General features: G+C 36.3%; 1 protein-coding gene and 1 long non-coding RNA gene across 5 annotated transcripts in view; both read right to left on the bottom strand.

Annotated features, from left to right (window-relative positions):
* Positions 1 to 547: 547 nt before the first annotated feature.
* Positions 548 to 18673, bottom strand: part of LOC115230122 (junction-mediating and -regulatory protein-like) — a 67796-nt gene continuing 49670 nt past the window's right edge. For all 4 annotated transcript variants that reach the window (XM_036499960.1, XM_029800347.2, XM_029800343.2 and 1 more), the window contains 9 exons: positions 17748 to 18613; positions 16938 to 17019; positions 13664 to 13754; positions 11533 to 11698; positions 9778 to 9944; positions 6383 to 6469; positions 5304 to 5399; positions 3731 to 4478; positions 548 to 1300 (listed from right to left, as the gene is read on the bottom strand). In XM_036499960.1, coding sequence (XP_036355853.1) covers positions 1083 to 1300; positions 3731 to 4478; positions 5304 to 5399; positions 6383 to 6469; positions 9778 to 9944; positions 11533 to 11698; positions 13664 to 13754; positions 16938 to 17019; positions 17748 to 18588 — 2496 coding nt within the window. In that variant the 5' untranslated portion in view covers positions 18589 to 18613 and the 3' untranslated portion in view covers positions 548 to 1082. The remainder of the gene's footprint in view (positions 1301 to 3730; positions 4479 to 5303; positions 5400 to 6382; positions 6470 to 9777; positions 9945 to 11532; positions 11699 to 13663; positions 13755 to 16937; positions 17020 to 17747; positions 18614 to 18673) is intronic.
* On the bottom strand, positions 12342 to 12642 carry LOC118761811. Its single transcript, XR_004997654.1, has 2 exons — positions 12590 to 12642; positions 12342 to 12500 (listed from the first exon to the last, which is right to left on the bottom strand). It is a non-coding gene; the product is annotated as an uncharacterized LOC118761811 (long non-coding RNA).

Genomic DNA, 18673 nt, shown 5'->3' with positions numbered 1-18673 from the left:
TAATAATAATACTAATAATTTGGTATGAGGTCAGCAATTTCAAGGGAGGGATAAGTCAATTATATCAACCCCAGTGCTAAACTGGTTCTTATTTTATCACCATATCACCTCTGAAAGGATAAAAGATAAAGTTCACCTCAGCAGCATTTAAACTCCCTGTAAGAAATACTGCTAAGCATTTTGTCCTACGCATTAACAGTTCTGCCAGTTCACCACTTTATGGCTTCAAATTTTGGTACAAGGCCAGCAATTTTTTAGGGAAAAGGAGGTTGGGGGTTAGATGATTACATCAACACCAGTACTTGACTGATCCTTTCTTTTATCAACCCAAAGAGGATGAAAGGCAAACTCAACATCAGCAGGATTTGAGCTCAGTATATAAAGAGCTGGAAGAAATACTGCTACACATTGTGTCTGATGTGCTAACAATTCTGCCAGCTCACCACCTTAATAATAATAATCCTTTCTATTACATTTTGGGTGAGTAGTCTAGTCAATTACATCGATCCCAGTACTCAACTAATATCTATTTCATTAACCTCAAAAGGATGAAAGACAAAGCCAACCTCAGCGGTATATGAACTCAGTATGTGAAGACAGATTGTCTGGCATGCTAACAATTCTGCCAGTTATAATAATGATTTCAAATTTTAGCACGAGGCCAGTAAATTCAGGTGAGGAGTAAGTCAATGACATCGACCCCAGTGCACAACTGGTACTTTTTCACTGATTCTGCAAAGATGAAAGGCAAAGTCAGCCTCAGTGGAATATGAACTCTGAATGTAAAGATGGACGAAATGCCGCTAAGCATTTTATCTGATGTGCTATAATAATAATAATAATAATAATAATGATAATAATAATAATAATAATAATAATAAATGATAATAATAATAAAATTCAATTCTGCAAATAATATATAAAAATCCACTCTGGGAGTTTAGGAAACAACTAAATAGTAGTAATGATAATAATAATAAAAATAAAAGACAAAACAACGATACAGAAATAATGAAACTAAGAAGGGTTCATGGCAGGTTATTTAAGTGGGTGGGTAGGAGGGGGAACAAGGCAGCTGGGTGTTAATAATCATCAAAGTTGTCGTAATCACTGTCGTCAGACTCAGGTGAACTGTCACGAGTCAATCGATTGATTCGGTTAAGACTCTCCTGAAGTAGTTTCAGATGAGAGTCGCTTGGAATCGGTGAAGGAGAACCACGTTCACAGCCAGAGTCCCGTTCTGTAGTTGGGCGTAACTTGACGCCTTTCTTGATCATATCTAAAATGTCATCCATGGGATCTAGAAAAATGAAAGAGTAAAGAAAAAAGGGAATATTAGTAATTGTAATAATTATATATTAGCTGTTATAACTAGACAAACATCAGTAATAGGTATAGAAATGTACAACATACAAATATGCAGTACACATATAAGCATATGCACACATACAGAGATACATTTGCAGGTATATACACACATAACCATGCATACATAAACACTCACACCTTTCAAAATTTGGAGTCTAAGAGTAATAAGCATGGCATGTGTGTGGGTTTGCACTCATGATTGTAAGATTGTGGTTTCGATTCTTGAACTGTGCAATGTGTTGTGTTCATGAGCAAAACACTTCATTTCACACTGCTCCAGTCCACTAAGCTATGAAAGTGAATAAACCTGCAACAGAGTAGCATCCCATCCAGGTGGGAAATATATGTGCCACAGAATCCAAGAAACTGGCCTTATGAGCCTATATAACTTGGGAAGGGCCTTTGATGATTTTTGAGAGATGTATACATCTTTTATCTTTCACTGGTTTCAGCCAGAGGCTGAGGCCATGCTGCGGCACCACCTTTCAATATGTTTGGGTTTCTTCTCTGTATTGACAACAAATGGTATAATCAGCATCTTGTGTTTATCATGTTTTGTCCTAAATTTGCTCTGTATATTATAACCTGTAATACTGCTAAGTATGGTATTAACAACATCACTATACTCTAGAGTGGATGATGATACTCTAAATTCACCAGAAGCAGTTGTAAATCTAACTGTATACACATACACACATATATACAAACACATATAAATATATATATATATATACATATGTGGCTGTGTACTAAGAAGCTTGCTTCCAAACCACATGGTTCTGGATTCAGGCTCACTGCATGGCACTTTGGGCAAGTGTCTTCTACCATAGTCTTGGGCTGGCCAAAGCCTTGTGAGTGGATTGGCTAGAGGGAAACTGAAAAAAGCCCATCACATATATATATATATATATATATATATTTATATATATAAACATATCGTTTGTAAAAAACATAAATCTGAAAGAAAAAGCACACTCTAAGATGTAGAGCAGTATATATTAAAAATGGGGAAGGCTGGTTTATGGGATTACCTTAGGTTTCACGTCCATAAAGGGTTTAACTTTATGGCGTATCGTCAGATCCCCAAAACCTGTTGGCTCATGATCTCTTAAAAATATGGAGTGGCAGGGAATGCCTCACTACTCAAAGGTAACAATTGGGGATTACTCCTTTTGCTGCAGGCACTTCCAGCTGTGCCGCTATCTTCTGGGATCCAGTCCCTGCTAGGTTTTTGGAGCCCACAAGATGGCAGCACGGCTGGAAGTTGATAGCCAATAGTGAAGGGAGATAATCCCCAATTGTTACCATTGAGCAGTGAGGCATTTCTCCCTCCATACTTTTAAGAGGTCATGAGCCAACGGGGTTTTGGGATCTTATGATACGCCATAAAGATAAACCCTTTATGGACAGGAAACCTAAGGTAATACCATAAACCAGCCTTCCCCATTTTTAATATATGGGTGTGTGTGTGTGTGTCTTTGTTTGTCCCCTCACCATCACTTGACAAGCAGTTCAGGAGAAGAGACTGATAGAATAAGTACTAGGCTTACAAAGAATAAGTCCTGGGCTTGATTTCTTCTAATAAAACCCTTTAAGGCAATGCTCCAGCATTGCCACAGTCAAATGACTGAAACAAGTAAAAGAATATATATACATATCTATATATAAATAACAAATGAAAGACAGAAGATGGAATATACCAGAATTTATTATTAATCACAATTGTTTCGACACATCTTGCATCGACTCCTCTTAGGTGGGACACTCAACAACTGGTTCAGGAGTACTAGTGGTGCAGACGTATCTTGTCAGGTGATAAATAAATTTTCTCGTATATTCCATCTTGTGTCTTTCACTTGTTATTTACCTAACAATCACTCTGAAAGTGACCGTGCTTTACCAGTAAGCTACCAAGTGTAAACCATTCGTTCTATTATCCATATATATATATATAGCCAGTACTCAAGGCTGTGGAGCGGGGTTACACTGTATGTAAGCTGTGGAGGTCTATACTGGAAACCAAGCTATACAAGTTTCCTCTATGACCAAAGCTGTACAGGTCTACATTGCAAACCAAGCTGTACAGATCTATACTGTGACCATAAGTATGCAGGTCTACACTGCAGCCACAGCTGTAGAGTCTATATTCTAACCCAAGCTGTTGAAGTCTACACTGTACCAAAAGCTATAGGGGTTCTTCAGCATATCCAGAACTACGTGGACTCACACTGTATTCAGAACATTGGCGTTCTACACAGTGACTCAAGCTGTGAAGTTTACAACAATGATAACAACAAAAACAGCAACAGCATTATTGATTTCTCTGTGAAGAAGTGAAAACACAAAAAAAGAATACAAGTACCTTGTTTGAGGGGTGGTGGTTTTATGTGTCGGCTGGCTGGCTTGAGACGGTTCTTACTACTTAAAATGCTCTCCAGATTTGGAATGACCGACGGTGCTCTGGTAGAGTCAGCAGAATGTCCATTTAAGTCTTTTAAAGCAGTTTGTTTTTTGATAAATACTTTCTTTCTGTCCTCTTTGTTATTACTATCAGGTGCCGACGAAGGAGCTTTCTGCTGTTGTTGTGTGGGAGGAGGTAACGGAGGGGGCGGAGGAGGTGGGGGTGGGGGTGGGGGCGGTGGCGGGGGCACCGATGACACAGAGGGGACTTGTTGAGGGGTGAGTGTGGGAGGAAGAATGTCTGTTGGTGGTGATACGTCCGAGATGATTTCTGGCGAAGTGGTGGCGGTGGATGACGACGCAGCCGGAGACAGTGAAGGAGACGAGATTAACTTCTCTTCGTTGGTGACTGCTTTTTCTTCACCAAGTCCTGATTCTTTGCTAAGACTTTTACTGTCTTTTACAGCTCCAGCACCAGACTGAAATATCTGAATGTCAAAATCTGTTTGCTGTTTTCTCTTGTTATGCTTCCTCCATGACTGACTAAGAGGATTAGCAGTAGAATTTTTACTGTCAGGTTCTGGAAGATTCAGTGTTAAAGGATGAGTGTCTGGTGAAGCAGTTAGTGAGTTGGAATTAGCAACTGGTCTTTTCTGTGAGTGGGCAGGTTGGTACTTGTGTGGCCTGATTGTAGATGGTGTCGGATATTTCTAGAGAAAAAGTAAAAAATAAAAAGAACAGAACAGAATAGAAACACTTCCCCCCATCCCACCCCACCACTGCCCTGCCACAACTTTAAACAGATTTGAAAATTGCAAACGATAAGAAACATAATATTAATTTAAATACAAGCACAAGCATAGCTGTGTGATAAGAAGCTTGCTTCTCAGCTGCATGGTTCCGTGTTTAGTCCTACTGCATAGCATCTTGCGCAAGTGTCTTCTACTATAGCCTCAGGCTAACCAAAGCCCTGTGAGTGGATTTGGTAGAAGGAAGCTGAAGGAAACCCATCATATATATATATTTGTGTGTGTACTTTGTGCTGTGTGTTTGTGCCCCATCCCTACCTATTTGACAATCAGTGTTGGTGTGTTTACATCCCTGTACCTCTGTGGTTTGGCAAAAGAGACCAATAGAATAAATACTAGGCTTTAAAGACAGTCCTAGTGTCAATTTGTTTAACTAAAACTCCTCGAGGTGGTGCCCCAGCACGGCCACAGCCAAACGACGACTGAAACAAGAGATAGATAAAAGATACATTAACTAGAATATACTGAGTGGTTTCTTCATATCACTGGTACTAGTAAAGTTACCATGCAGGTTTAAGTCTATGAAACCCAAGGTCATGGAGCAGCCAATGTATAATAGCTCCATAGTACCACGATGAAAAAATATTATTAAAGAAACACAGCAGATATCAAGTAAAAATATGCCTTAATAACAGAATAGTCATCATGATACAAGCTAGAGAGTGAACAGCAATTATTGTGATAAGGAATTATTGGATTAAAGAATGGATGCAAAAAGGTTCTTACCAACTTATAATCTTGGAGACGCTTAATGGCTTTTCTGCGTTCTTCCTGAATAAATTCCTGTTTGGAATCCACTTCTTCTTTATGTTGTCGACGTTTCTGTGAATAAAAAAGGTAATTTATAGGAATTGAACTGTTACTGAATAATTTAAAGACTTTGGAATGTTCTAAGCTGCTTGAGACCATTCTTGATTCTACAATACAAACTTTCCATTTTAAAGTGATCCAAATTAAAACTTACCAACAAAATTTCATGTTTATCCATGTTCCAAATACGAGCTTAGTACCAAACAAAGCATATCCAGTACTATGTCATCCAATATGGCCTTTCTTGTATTAACCCTTCTAATACAAACACCGCCCCCTGATATTCCAAACATCAGCTCAATAACGACAAAATTATTTAAATAAATTCTTTATTATTGACAAAATTAATTGAAACAAAGACAGTATAGTAGAAAAGAAATATGGTAACAAAAGGGCTCGAGTGATCAATAGGCTATTGTAGAAGACAGTTGCATGACACCTTGGGCAAGTGACAGAAACTGAAAGAAACACATCATATATATATATATATATATATATAAATATATATATATGAGAGAGAGAGAGTGTGTGTGTGTGTCATTGTCTTGTCATCATGCAATCATTGTGATCAAAAATCACTGTCTTACAAATGATGCTTGTCCATTTTCAATTTCCCATAAGCACATAATCAGCCAAGGAAAAAATATTTGGAAGCAGATGAGGGTTTCTGGTAGGAAGGGCATCCTGCCTAAGAAAATTTGCCTCAATGAATTCCTTCTGACACATGCAAGCATGAGAAAGTAGACATTTCAACAAAGATGATAATGATAATGATGCTGACAACAGTGATGATGATGATGATAATGATAATGACGACGATGACAATGATGACATACATAGATTTATAGAGTCAGAAAAGGAAACACACACACACAGACAAGAGAAAAGAAGAAAGAGGACACAAATAAGAGGAATGAGAAGACAGAGAGAAAGTGGAAGCAGCAAAAGAGTGAAGACAGGCGAGAGTAGGGGGGATAGGGTAGAACTAGACTTACAAGCTGTATTGTGTGATGTTGCTGGTAATGGACCTCCATCTTAGTTTTTTCTTCATCTTTTTGTTGTTTTTGTTTCAGTAACAATACCTGCAGCAGCAAAGACAATTATTAATCAACAAAACAGTTCAATTAGTTATAAGTAGCAAAGTGGCAAAGGCGAGCCAGCCAAAATGTCAGAGATCACTTAGACTAAACATGGCTGTCTGGTTAATAAGCTTGTTTGCTAACTATGTGGTCTTGGGTTCAATCCCACACTTCATAACACCATGAGCATGTGTCTTCTATTATAGCCCCAGAGATCAACCAATGCCTTATAAGTGGATTTGATAGATGGAAACTGAAAGAAGCCTATTGTGAATGTGTGTGATCATAAGGTCTTGGGTTCAATTCCTGAACTGGGTGTACATTGTGTCTTTGGGCAAAGTACTACATTTCCCATTGCTTCAGTCTGGTCAGCTGAAAATGAGAATCAGCTGACTGTTGGCACAGCCCTCACTTCCTCTCCAGTTGTCATACGTTCAATGTTCTGCTGGACCAATGGTTTGAGGCCTAAAAGGATGTCTAGTGGAATACACAGCCCAATCAACCATATGCTAGGACTGAACCTGAAATCATGTAGTTGCTAAGCAAACTTCTTAACCACACAGCCATGTCTGGTGCACACAATGTAATATTAAAATTTAACAATAAGTAAATTACTAATTAGTCTACCAGATGTATTTTCAATCAAAGACATCATTAACATTCTAAAGTGATGACCTTGATTAAATATAAAAATATTTCAGCTTTGTTTACTTTATTGCATTGGTCCGCTGTTATTTGTTGTTAAGTTCCAGTGCTAGCATTACTCCTGAAGAGGGATCCTCTTTTAGGTGTCTTCACCAACATTTAGCTCCGGTCATTCCTGTCCATGTAGATCCCAAGTAGCAGGTGAAGTTGTCACCCTAACTCATTTTTAGTCTGCTCCATAATCTAGTCTATTCTCCTAGTGTCAACTGTACTAATACCATTCACCTATTGTCTTTAACCTTTATCAATTTGTCTGAGATTAACCATAGTTCATTGATACAAATTCCTTATTTTAAAGTGATCTAAATTTACACCTATTAAAATTTCGTGTTAATCTAGGTCCCAAACACCAACTTATTATTGACATATTTATTATCCTAAATTCTTTATTATTGTCAAAATGAATTGAAACAAAGGTAGTTTAGTTTAACAGAAATATGACGATAAAAAGGTTAAAGTGGTCTAAATTAAAACCTTCCATCAAAATTTCATGCTAATTTATTTTCCAAACATCACTTTAATAATGATACAGTTATTTTATAAAATACTTCATTATTTTCAAAATTAAAATTGAAACAAAGGCAGTGTATTTTAACAGAAATATGGCAATGAAGGCATTAAATACTGTGACATGATAGATCCATTTTTGCTTGTTCTTTTCAATTTGATCAGCTAAACCCCTCAAGGCAGTGCACCAGCATGGCCACAGTCGAATGATGGAAACTAGTTAGAGTCAAGTGCAAAGAGCAATGACCACCCATATATTTTATGCTAACCTACATTTTTAATTGGTAGTCATTAGGGGAAAATTACATTTCACGGCAGTATATAAATAAAATTTGAAAGGTTTTCTAGCTTACAAATCAAATATAAGGTCTCTAGAGACATTTTTATTTTAAAAAGCAAACAAACTTTATTTACTTCTCTAATCAATCAGTGCAGGAAAGATTGAAACTATTATTTTTGAGCAAGACAATAAGTAGCTTGTTTATAAGCCACTTAACATTCTAATACAACTGTCAAATTTTTCCTTAGGGAAAACAGATTTTGGCAATTGCTACGGTTAGTAAGCTAATTACATAATATAATTGAAACAAACTCACTATGTTGGATTTTAAAGTGGGACAGTGATTTGGTGAACTAAACTATAGAATTAAGAAGTAGGTCAGTATACTAAATATTTCATGATGAATTCTTCTCAAATCAAATCAAGTTCTCATGCAATGAGGCACAAAGTTCATTCATTTCTTTAAAGCTATTATGAATTGAACAGGGGAAGGGGTTATTTGAGAGAGTGTTTTAGGTCAGATACTCTCCCTGTTGACAAATCTTACCAGTTTTTCAGGAATGGGATTTTTAATATTTTTTGTATTGTAAAACCACATGGCCTAGTGGTTAGAGTGTTGCACTCACAATCACAAAATCGCAGTTTCAATTCCCAAACTGGACAGTGCTTGTGTTCTTGAGTAAAACACTTCATTTCACATTATTCCAGTTTACTTAGTTGTAAATGTGTAACCCTGCAACTAGCTTTCTGTTCAGGTGAAATGTGGTGATCTTGGTCACATATATGCTATGAAAACCAGGTGTTTAGCCTTACGAGTCCTAATACTTGAGATAGTAATGTCTAGGGGGTTGATGATGATGATGTTTATAATTCACAGATATTTGAAAGTGCAGAGCAACTGGTCAGAATGTCAACAAAAACAATAATATTACAGTTTATTAGTTATAAATGACGATATAATTCAGCTTTGAAAACAGTTGTAGCAGTAATATGAAATTATACAGGCAAAAACACTACCACACCCATAATAATGTGATTAAATACTGGAAGTTATAATTATTTGATGCAGTGAAAAGCAAAATGTCACCTTGGTTGATATCAAGTTCATTCAAAGCATTGCTTAGGAAAGTTGAATTAAAATAATAACTCTGTGTAACACGATTTTTGTCCTTGGGTAGTAACTGTTATTTCCTCTGCTTACCACTAGAAAGTATGGAAAATGGCTAATATTTTCTACAAATTTTGCTTTTCTTACATTTATTTAAATCTCAAAGAAACCCTTTCAACACATGGCTATGATGCTCCCCCACTACTCCTGTTCACAATCAGAGATGCACATACTGTCCACCACTAAGAAACATGCTCAAGTGATTAAAGTCAAACAACTGACAAGCAAATCTGTGGTTGAGCAGAATATTAGCTATAATGATATTTCTGCTCCATCAACTCAGTGCTGAAGCTATCTGAAATCTAATGGAAAATAAGTCAGTTTCAAAACATTGATGTCCAGGTCACAAAAGCAAAGTTTGAAGGGAAAAATAGTTATTTCCATTGATTTCTAGATATAAACAAATAGGAAATAACACTTACTGACCAAAGACAAAAAAAAAAAAATTTTAATTTTGTTACATAGTGTAACAATTCTCACTGGTCTCAGAGAGGCTGCAAAAACTATGGGTATTGTTCCTTATTCCTACATTCCTATTGCCCCTTATAGCCTACAAAAATAAATAAAATCCCTGCAGTCTAAGTCATTGTAACTGAACTTATGAACTTGACCAACTTTGATTTTGCAGTGAATAAAAGAAAAAAAACTTGCCTTTTTGTTTCGAAAAGACGCTTTCTTCTGTTGGATACGGTTTATCTGACTTTTTAGATGCTGCAAGTGCGGGTTAGATACTGCTCCTGTAGTCATTGGTTCATCATAATCTTTCAAACTTTCTGCATCTTCAAATGCATCATAGAAAACACCAGCTTCTTCTTCATCTGACCAATCAGAAAAAAAATGTGTGTAAGTATAGTGTGACTGTCATCACATAAAATTCATTATTACTTTTATAAAAAGAAACAAAAAAAGGACCTTTTTATACCTTCAACTCCCAGAGTGACTTTCATTAGCCATGCTAACATTTATATAACTAAGTTTTCCAGAACTTAATGATTGTACCCTACATGTCACATCTGCTTCTCTGCTCTTAAGTTTCTCATGATCATCATCATCATTTTAACATCCACTTTTCCAGCCTTGCTCAGGTCAAATGGAATCTGTTGAGGCATATTATTCTACAGTCAGATGCCCTCCTAGTCACCAATCCTCACCTGTTTCCAAATAAGGTAATATTTCCCCATGGCCAGGCACGTTTTCCACAGAAGTGTGGAAACAAATAACACCAGTTGTATGACAATGATGCTTGTTTACAACCATCTCATGATATCAAGACATGGGTGGATGAATGGACGGACCCACCCACCTGCTACATGGCTACACACATAATAAAGAAATAGGTGAGAGCAGTCAGGATGGAGCTGGAGAAAGGTAAACATTGTGGTGATGAGGTGTCAGGATAGACCCTCAAGATACAAAACGAGTAGAACTGAATGGGGACAGAAAAACTGGAAGTGTGGGTGAGAGGGTGAATAAAATGAAGAACAGGTAGTAAGGAGTGATAAAGAAGGAATAGTAGGTGACAAGTGTAGAAATTGGGTAGAAATCTTTGTAAGGAAAGTAATCATTTCTCGGTAACCTGGTTTTGCATATTTATAACATTTGTAATATTATTTGTGATAATAAACTTTTTTACAAAGAAATTTGCAGGGCTCAAGACTTCATGATTGATTCTTGTCAAAAGAGTTTTTTAAATAAAAAAAAAAGTTAATCAGATCAAAAGTATAATGGTGTGGATGTTGGTGGTTATGTCAAGTTATCAATCATTTAGTTGTGGGGTGTAGACAGAATGCTAGAAGTAATGAGGTGTAAACAGATTGTTAGAAGTAATATACACTCATAACGGTGTTTGGCATGTATGTTTAAGACAGTTTAAAAAGGTTAAGAAAATGTGTTTTTAATAGCAAGGTGAGGATATCTGAAAGTGAAATTAGGAAGTCATGTTTATCTTAAGAATGTTATTTCGTTTCTTCATACTGGGTTGACTGTATTCTCTCGTTGACAAAAGCTTGAGTATAACTTCATAAAGTGTATGCAAATAAATCTTTAGCTAAATCATTTTCCTTATAATAATATGATAAGAGTTCGTACAGATAAATACTAGATGTAACACCAATATTTACAATTAATTTATCACATAATTTCGTTTTTGGATTTGGTTTGCAAGATTCTTTAGAGTTCGTGTGTTGAAGCAAATTCTGTTGTGTCTGGGGAGAGTCATTTTCTTTTTATGCCTTATAATTTAACACACTCACCGGTAAAATTTGCACTTATTTCTTATTTTTATTTTCCTAAAATTTTTTATGCATCTTGCAACCTTTTCAATAGTCAAGACTATTGAAATATAATCCTCAAATACAACCTTAACATTTCCCATCCTGAGTAAACAAGATGATGAAACAAACCAACCTTGTACTTGCTTAAGAATGCCATCAATCTGTGTTTTTGCCAAGATTTCTTCTTCATCAAGAATTTTAACACATACATCATGGATCTTAAGGGTCCAATTGAACACTTTTTCTTCAAGTTTCTCTAGTTCTGCTTTGGCCTCAGGATACTCTTTGACAGATGCAATCTAGGATGGAAATGTAAAATATATAGACATTGTCATCAAAGTATTAGCACCATTAAATATTCAAATATTTCATCAACATGCTCTTTTGGAAAATAATACAGTATGAAAACATGGGGTACTAACATTAATAGGCTTTCTGTTAAATGTTTCATAAGGTAGGTATGACATTTTCACAAGTAGAGATAAGCATAAGCATGAATGCAGTGATATGTATAAATGGATATACATCTGGATATATATAAATCATCATCATCTAGTGTTTTAAATCCGGGTTTTGTCCTTGTTAAGGGGTGGAGTCTACCTCAATGCCATAGCAACTGCTCTCACACCATCTCCTCATCTTGCCCGGTAGAGGGGCTCCGAAAGGGCTCTCAGGGAACAGCATCCCTACCTTCCTGAGCTAGTTTTCCACCACATTTCTTAAAAGTTGTGGCAGAAGCCTTGGTCTCGGGATCACTCATGTCTAGAAACTGAGGTTGGGGGTAAGCAAGGGCATGCTCCCTGTAAAAAATCCAGCTCTAAGAAAGCCTCATGATATATAAACTATATGTATAAATGGATACACATATAAATAGATATACATCTGGACACACACACACATGACAGAAGTAAATAGACACCCATAAAACATTGCTTATGTTTATTTTAACTTGAAAAGGTTTATATTTTTTATTAATTGACATTTTTATGCTTCAGGTTCTATAAGTGATTTTTTAATCATGTCATGTACAAAAGAAGCCTTGGAACTGTCTGAATTTTAAAGGGACCATATTGTGGGTCAATCTGAAGGTGGATTAGTCAGCTTAAAATTGCAGGAAACCTTAGGATCCTACAGTTAATAGAGTGATTGTGCAATTCACCAGAGAAGGGAAGGAGTACACATCACATAACCCAGGTCAACCAGGGTCCTCTGACAGGACCCTTCACTTTGTTAAAAAAAAGTGTGGAGGATAACCCTTGTTGCAAGGCCTCTGACATAGCAGAACAAGTTGATGTCAGTCCCAGAAGAGCTGTCAGGTATCACCACAAACTTGGCTACTATGGCAGAGCAGTAAGAAGGAAGCCACTTCTTCGACCAGCCATTATCAAGCAGAGAAAAAATTGGGCCAGTGAGATGGTGGAGAAGCCACTAGCATTTTGGGATGCTGTCATATTCCCTGATGAGTCTGTATTTTCTGACAGTGGTCAAGTGTGGATCTAGAGACTCTGTGATCAAGAATTTGTTGTGAAAAGATTGCAGCCAACAACGAAACACAGCAGCTATTCTGTGATGGTCTGGGGAGCAATTTGGAGCAATGGTTGACCAGAGCTTGTAGAGTGTGAGGGAAACAAACTCAGATAAATATGTGTCCATATTACAGAAAGGACTCCTTCCAATCTTCTCCAGTGGTAAAATTATTAAAGAGGGCTATTTATGAAAGATATGGCTCTTTGTCACATGGCTAAAATGACCCAAGATTGGTTGGAAGAGAATGGCATTAAAAAGCTTCCATGGCCAAGCCAGTCACCAGATATGAACCCTATTGAACATTTCTGGGTTGTAATGGACAGGACACTTTGTAAAAAAAACAAGAAAGTATCCTCAAAGCCAGATCTTTTGAGATTACTGCATGAAACTTGGCAAGAAATTCCTCAAGAGAATATTTGTCATCTGATTAGCAGCATGCCTAGTAGGGTCCTCGAATTGAAAAATGCAAAGGGACATGTCTAGTAAATATTAGATATTCACATTATAATAATTAATAAATAATTAGAATGTATAATTCCAGATTTAAATAAATTTTAATGATTATAAGGGTGTCTATTTACTCCTGTTATGTCTGTATGTATTTGTAAAATCATTTTATGTCTATTTGCCATGTTAGCATGGGTAGGATGATTTGACATAATTCAATGGGTATCATAAAAAAAGGTTAAAAATTTTCAAGAAATGGGTCTACTTATTAATGATCTTTAAAATCTTACCTCTTTTTTCACTTTGTCTCGCTCCTGTATGTATTCCTTCTGGATATTATGGAGAAGCTGTAGCCGCTCGTTGCAGAGATCTATCCGGATGCTTTAAAATTGGTACATAAATAGAGACAATAAATGAAAATTAATAGAGAAATCTAACAAAAGTGTGAGGAAAAAGAATGCGGAAATGGAGATAATTTGAAATCAAACGCTTTTAAATTCATGATATTTACCTAGAGAAATCAACTAGATACAGGTCTCAGTAATATTTTTGATTTTCATCTTTTCTAATGAATCTTTAAGAACAGCAATTGTAATGTTTAAAAGTCATCAAGCTCAGTGGTTTCTATAAGAATATTTCATTTCTTGAAAATGTTTAATGAAATATAGACACTAACTTAACAAAATTACCATGAGGGTTAGAATTATAAAAAGACATCACAGCTATAGTATTCTGACCTTTATTATGATATATTGAACCAATGCCAACTGTATGCACTAATTCACATTTTTATACATATGTCCATCAGCGTCATCATCAACATCAATATTTAATGTCCAGTTTCCATGCTGGCATGGGTTGAATGGTTCAGCAGGATCTGACAAGTAGGAGATTGAGTAATACTCTAGTATCTACTTTGGCAAAGTTCCTACAGCAAGGGCCCTTCCTAATACTGACCCCTTTACAGAGTGTATTAGATACTGTTTTTTGGACTAAGACTTTAACCTTTTAGCATTCAGACTACTCTGTCAAATGTAATGCTTATTTATTCACATTGTTTTGAATTAATCATGTGACTTCAATATTTTAAAAGAGTGAGTGTTTATTTTTAGAATGACATTGTATGGTAAGTGTGAGATTGAATCTGGCCAGTTTAAACATAAAAGAGGTAGAATATTTGAGCCAGATATGGCCAGTTTAAATGCCAAGGGATTAAGTTTTACTCAATGGCTTATTCAACCAGACCAAATGAAAAAACCATCAGGGGAAATATAAAGTCACACTCAAAATGAATTTTACAGTAAATTTGAGTCTACATTCAGTATTGAGTCTCTCATCATCACCGCCCTCTGAAACATCAGTAAAGGTTTGGCTGTTATTCTTAAACTTGCTTGAAAATAACAACCTTAAATTAACATCTATTTTCTTTTTATAAGTCACCATATTAGGAAAACTTCACAGCTACACAAAAAAAAACCTTGCAGTTGTCACTACCAAATATTATTTCTTTAATGATGTTACTTAAGTCTTTAAAAGAAAAAAAAGTAAAGATTTTTTCCAAAGTAAATTAAATTAAACAATTTATTTAAACACTATATTTAGTTAAAATAGACATTCCAAACTGTAGTAATGAATTCTGTTTTAATTACCTTAGTAAACTCTGCAATTACAACAACCAGTTGAATAAAATATAGAAAACAACAAAACAATGTCGAGATTGTAATAATGATGGGATTTTCAGTTTTAATTGTTAAACCATGTAAACAAAGGTTTCTACTTTTAAACACTTGAGAAGTAATAGCAAAAGCAACAGCTGTGCCAAAACTGCTGCCATCAGCACCATCAACGCCAACACCAGCACCACTACCATTACCATATTCAATTGTGTGGTCACTCCCTCTACAACGTGCTGCAACCAAATCAGTCTCAATCTTTCAGCAGTCTCCACAGTGAAAGTAATCACTGACTTACTGCACTCTTAGAAGAGATAGACTCAGGAAGACGTGGGATGAGATGGTGACTTTTGGTGATTTGCTGTACTCGAGAAGACAAGTCAAGCTAAGTGAAATTGTAGATGTGGCCAGTGATGGTGACACATGAAAGGCACCCATGCCAGTGACACATAAAAGGCACGTCGATGACACATTAAAGGCATCCATGCAGTGATAAGTATAAGGCACCTGTACCAGTGATATGTAAAAAGCACTCATGCCAATGACATTTAAAGGGTACCCATACCAGTGACATGTAAAAGGTACTCATGTTGGTGACATGTTAAAGGCACCCATGCTGGTGACATGTAAAAGACATCCAATACACTCTATGAAGTAGTTAATATTAGGAAGGGCATCCAGCCATAGAGACCAAGCCAAAACAGACTGGAGCCTAGTGCATATCTCTGGCTTACCAGTTCCAGTCAAACTGCTTAACCCATGCCAGCATGGAAAACAAATGCTAAATGATGATGATAATGATGGTTATTTCAGCTCAAATGTCAGATGTTATTATTTTTCAGGTACCTTTAGTAGGAGACTAGACAGCCAGACATTGCCTGCAGGGGAAAAGGCATGGCTGGATGGTTTAAAAAGTCTACTTTACAATATGGTTTCAGGTTTAGTTTGAGTGAATGGAACCATGGGCAAGTACTACAGCTCAGTCAACCAATTCCTTCTCGGTGGAACTTAGTAAACAGAAACTGTATTGAAGCCTCTGTGTGTTTGTGTGAGTGTGTGCACGCGCGCACGAGTGTGTGTGCATGCATGAATGTTGAAATTTCATGGTTTTGCTTATCACCATCTGAACAAAACAGTGATACAACATTTTGAATTCTTTGTTGATATTACAAGCAACTGCTGTGTTTTCAAAAACTAGTGCAAAAAAAAATCCCTTCTTTGAAAACAGACAAGGGTTGGTGACAGAAAGGACATCAAGCTGTAAAATACTGCTTCAAGTAAGCAGTTCTCATCCAACACATAGTAGCATGGAAAAACGGACATTAATCCTTAAATGGTTGCATGTGTATGCCAAACAGGCAAAAAACAAAAAGAAATATCTTTTTCTGGACCCTTTAACATTCAGATAACTCAGTCAAATATGTCTATTTACTCACATTGATTTGAATTGACCATGTGTTATCTTAGAGCTTTGAGAAGTTGATGATGTGATTGCTTATTTCCAGAATGACAATGTAGGGTGAGTGTGAGAAGCCAGACCTGGCCAGTTTGAATATAAAACAGACAGAACATTTGGACCAGATGTGGTTGGTTCAAATAGATTAATGGTAAATTTTATACTTATTTCCACTTCAAATAAGCACACAAACCATAATTGCTAGTCTTTCACAAAATAAAATTTACAATCTCATTATTGAAAAGTGCTGTAAAATATTCACTTTCCTCTAATGATGACTATATTCATGTAAAAGTTTTGAAACATTAAACTGATGATGTCTGCTGTTCTCTAATGAAACACCAATTTATGATGTTCACTGTTTAAGGGTTAAACAAATATTGTTGAAGGCTAAAATTTCCACTACTCACAAAAAACATAAAGCAAATGATTTACCGTCTCATTCGATCAACACCCAGAAGATCAAAAGCTGTTTTGCCAAATTTTTCTTTATCCTGTTTCATTCTTTCAAGCATGGCTGGAATAAAAAATAATATATATATATCTCACACACAGACACACACATATATATAGTGAATTGTCAGCAAGCAATATTATTTAATGAATAAAAGTCATCCAAGGTGCCAGGTGGTTGTACTAAAATGTGTAACAGATTAGGGCCTACTACAAACACTGCAAGATACTCTGCTCTGACATTCTTACTGTTCTGCCCAACCCACTGCCCTGGAAAGGTACATTTTTATCTATTCTGAAAATGAATTAAAGGTGAAGTTGAATTTCAGAGCACAGAGAGTCAGAACAAACACCAGGAACCATTCCATTGGATGCTCTAAAGATTCTCTCAACTTGCTGTCCAGAGAGTGAAAATGAGATAAAGTTTCATACCATTCTAGTCTAGATGGCAAGGATAAGATATTCAGCCTAAAAGAAATAGCAGCAAAATCTCCCTCAAATCACATCCTATTGTCTTAAGAAAATGAAGGCCACATTGAATACTGTAGTTCTAGATATTTTTATTATAATTGAAGAAAAAAACGTATTGGTCGTGGCCGGAATGCTTTTGACCAAATAAAGGACCAACTAGTTAGGTTTAATCTGAAACTAAACAACAATAAAAATAAATATGAAAACAAAAATGGACAGAGGAGAATGCAACAGAATAAAAAATTCTAAAAAAAGGTCAAATAAAAAGAAAGAAGATATCAGTATGAAAGGAACATTATTTTCAATGAAAAGAAAACTTACCCTGAAGATTACTGCAAGTGGTCTTGTAATATTTTATATAAAGTTCTTGGATATTATCCAAAGCTCGTTCATAATGTCCCTGCCACTCAGTGAATATTTTCCTATATTCAGCTTTGATCCGTTCACCCGTATCTATATCCTGCAGCTTTTTACGTGCCTCACGCAACTTGGTGAATGCTAATTCTCGCATGTCCAAAAATGGCTGTATTTGGAAATTATAAAAACTTGCTAAATTAATGTTCAGCTTAGCCATGGCAGCATCTTCCAAATTATACATGTCTTCTTTCTCAGACATGGTAACGGAACTTTCTCGCAAAAACAGCACATTTTCCAACTGTTCTTCAGCTACAGCCACTGCCTCTTCATAGCTACGACGATGGATCTCGGAAAAATTTTCAAAATAGTCATCAGCAGTGAATTCTTCAAAGAGAGTCGATATAAGAAGACGTTCATTACAAATCTCTAATACAATCTGGAAGTACCGTTCAAGGTTCTTGCAGATTTCATCAATATTATCAGGGGTCTGCATTGGACTAATGAATGTCCAGAGGCCACGAGGTTCGACAGGTATGTCAGGTAAATATGGTGCAAGGCAGCCATGAACAAGACAGAGAAGTTCGTGAACAGCTCGTATCTCACTAAAAGTGAATAATCCAGTACGGTTGCCACTTTCAGCAAGGTCGCTGGCGACTCGGTTGTGTTGCCGACTGGTGACGGCTATTTTCTTCTCCACTTCATTCCAGCCAATAATGAAGATGATTTTTGGAGGTAGATGACCTTCAGAGAAAGGGTTGTGTTTGACAGCCACCCAATCCTCCAGGCTGTCTAGCTGTTCCTCCATCTTCGTTTCAAGACCAACGGGAAATCTGTGAAAGGAATTAAAAGTAAAGGTAAATGATGGTGCATGTTAAAAATGATTCCTTCTT

The sequence above is a fragment of the Octopus sinensis genome, linkage group LG2 (assembly GCF_006345805.1).
Source record: "Octopus sinensis linkage group LG2, ASM634580v1, whole genome shotgun sequence".
In the NCBI taxonomy this organism is placed as follows: domain Eukaryota; kingdom Metazoa; phylum Mollusca; class Cephalopoda; order Octopoda; family Octopodidae; genus Octopus; species Octopus sinensis.
Note: the sequence above shows the minus strand (reverse complement) of the source record. Positions and strands in the feature narration are given on the sequence as shown.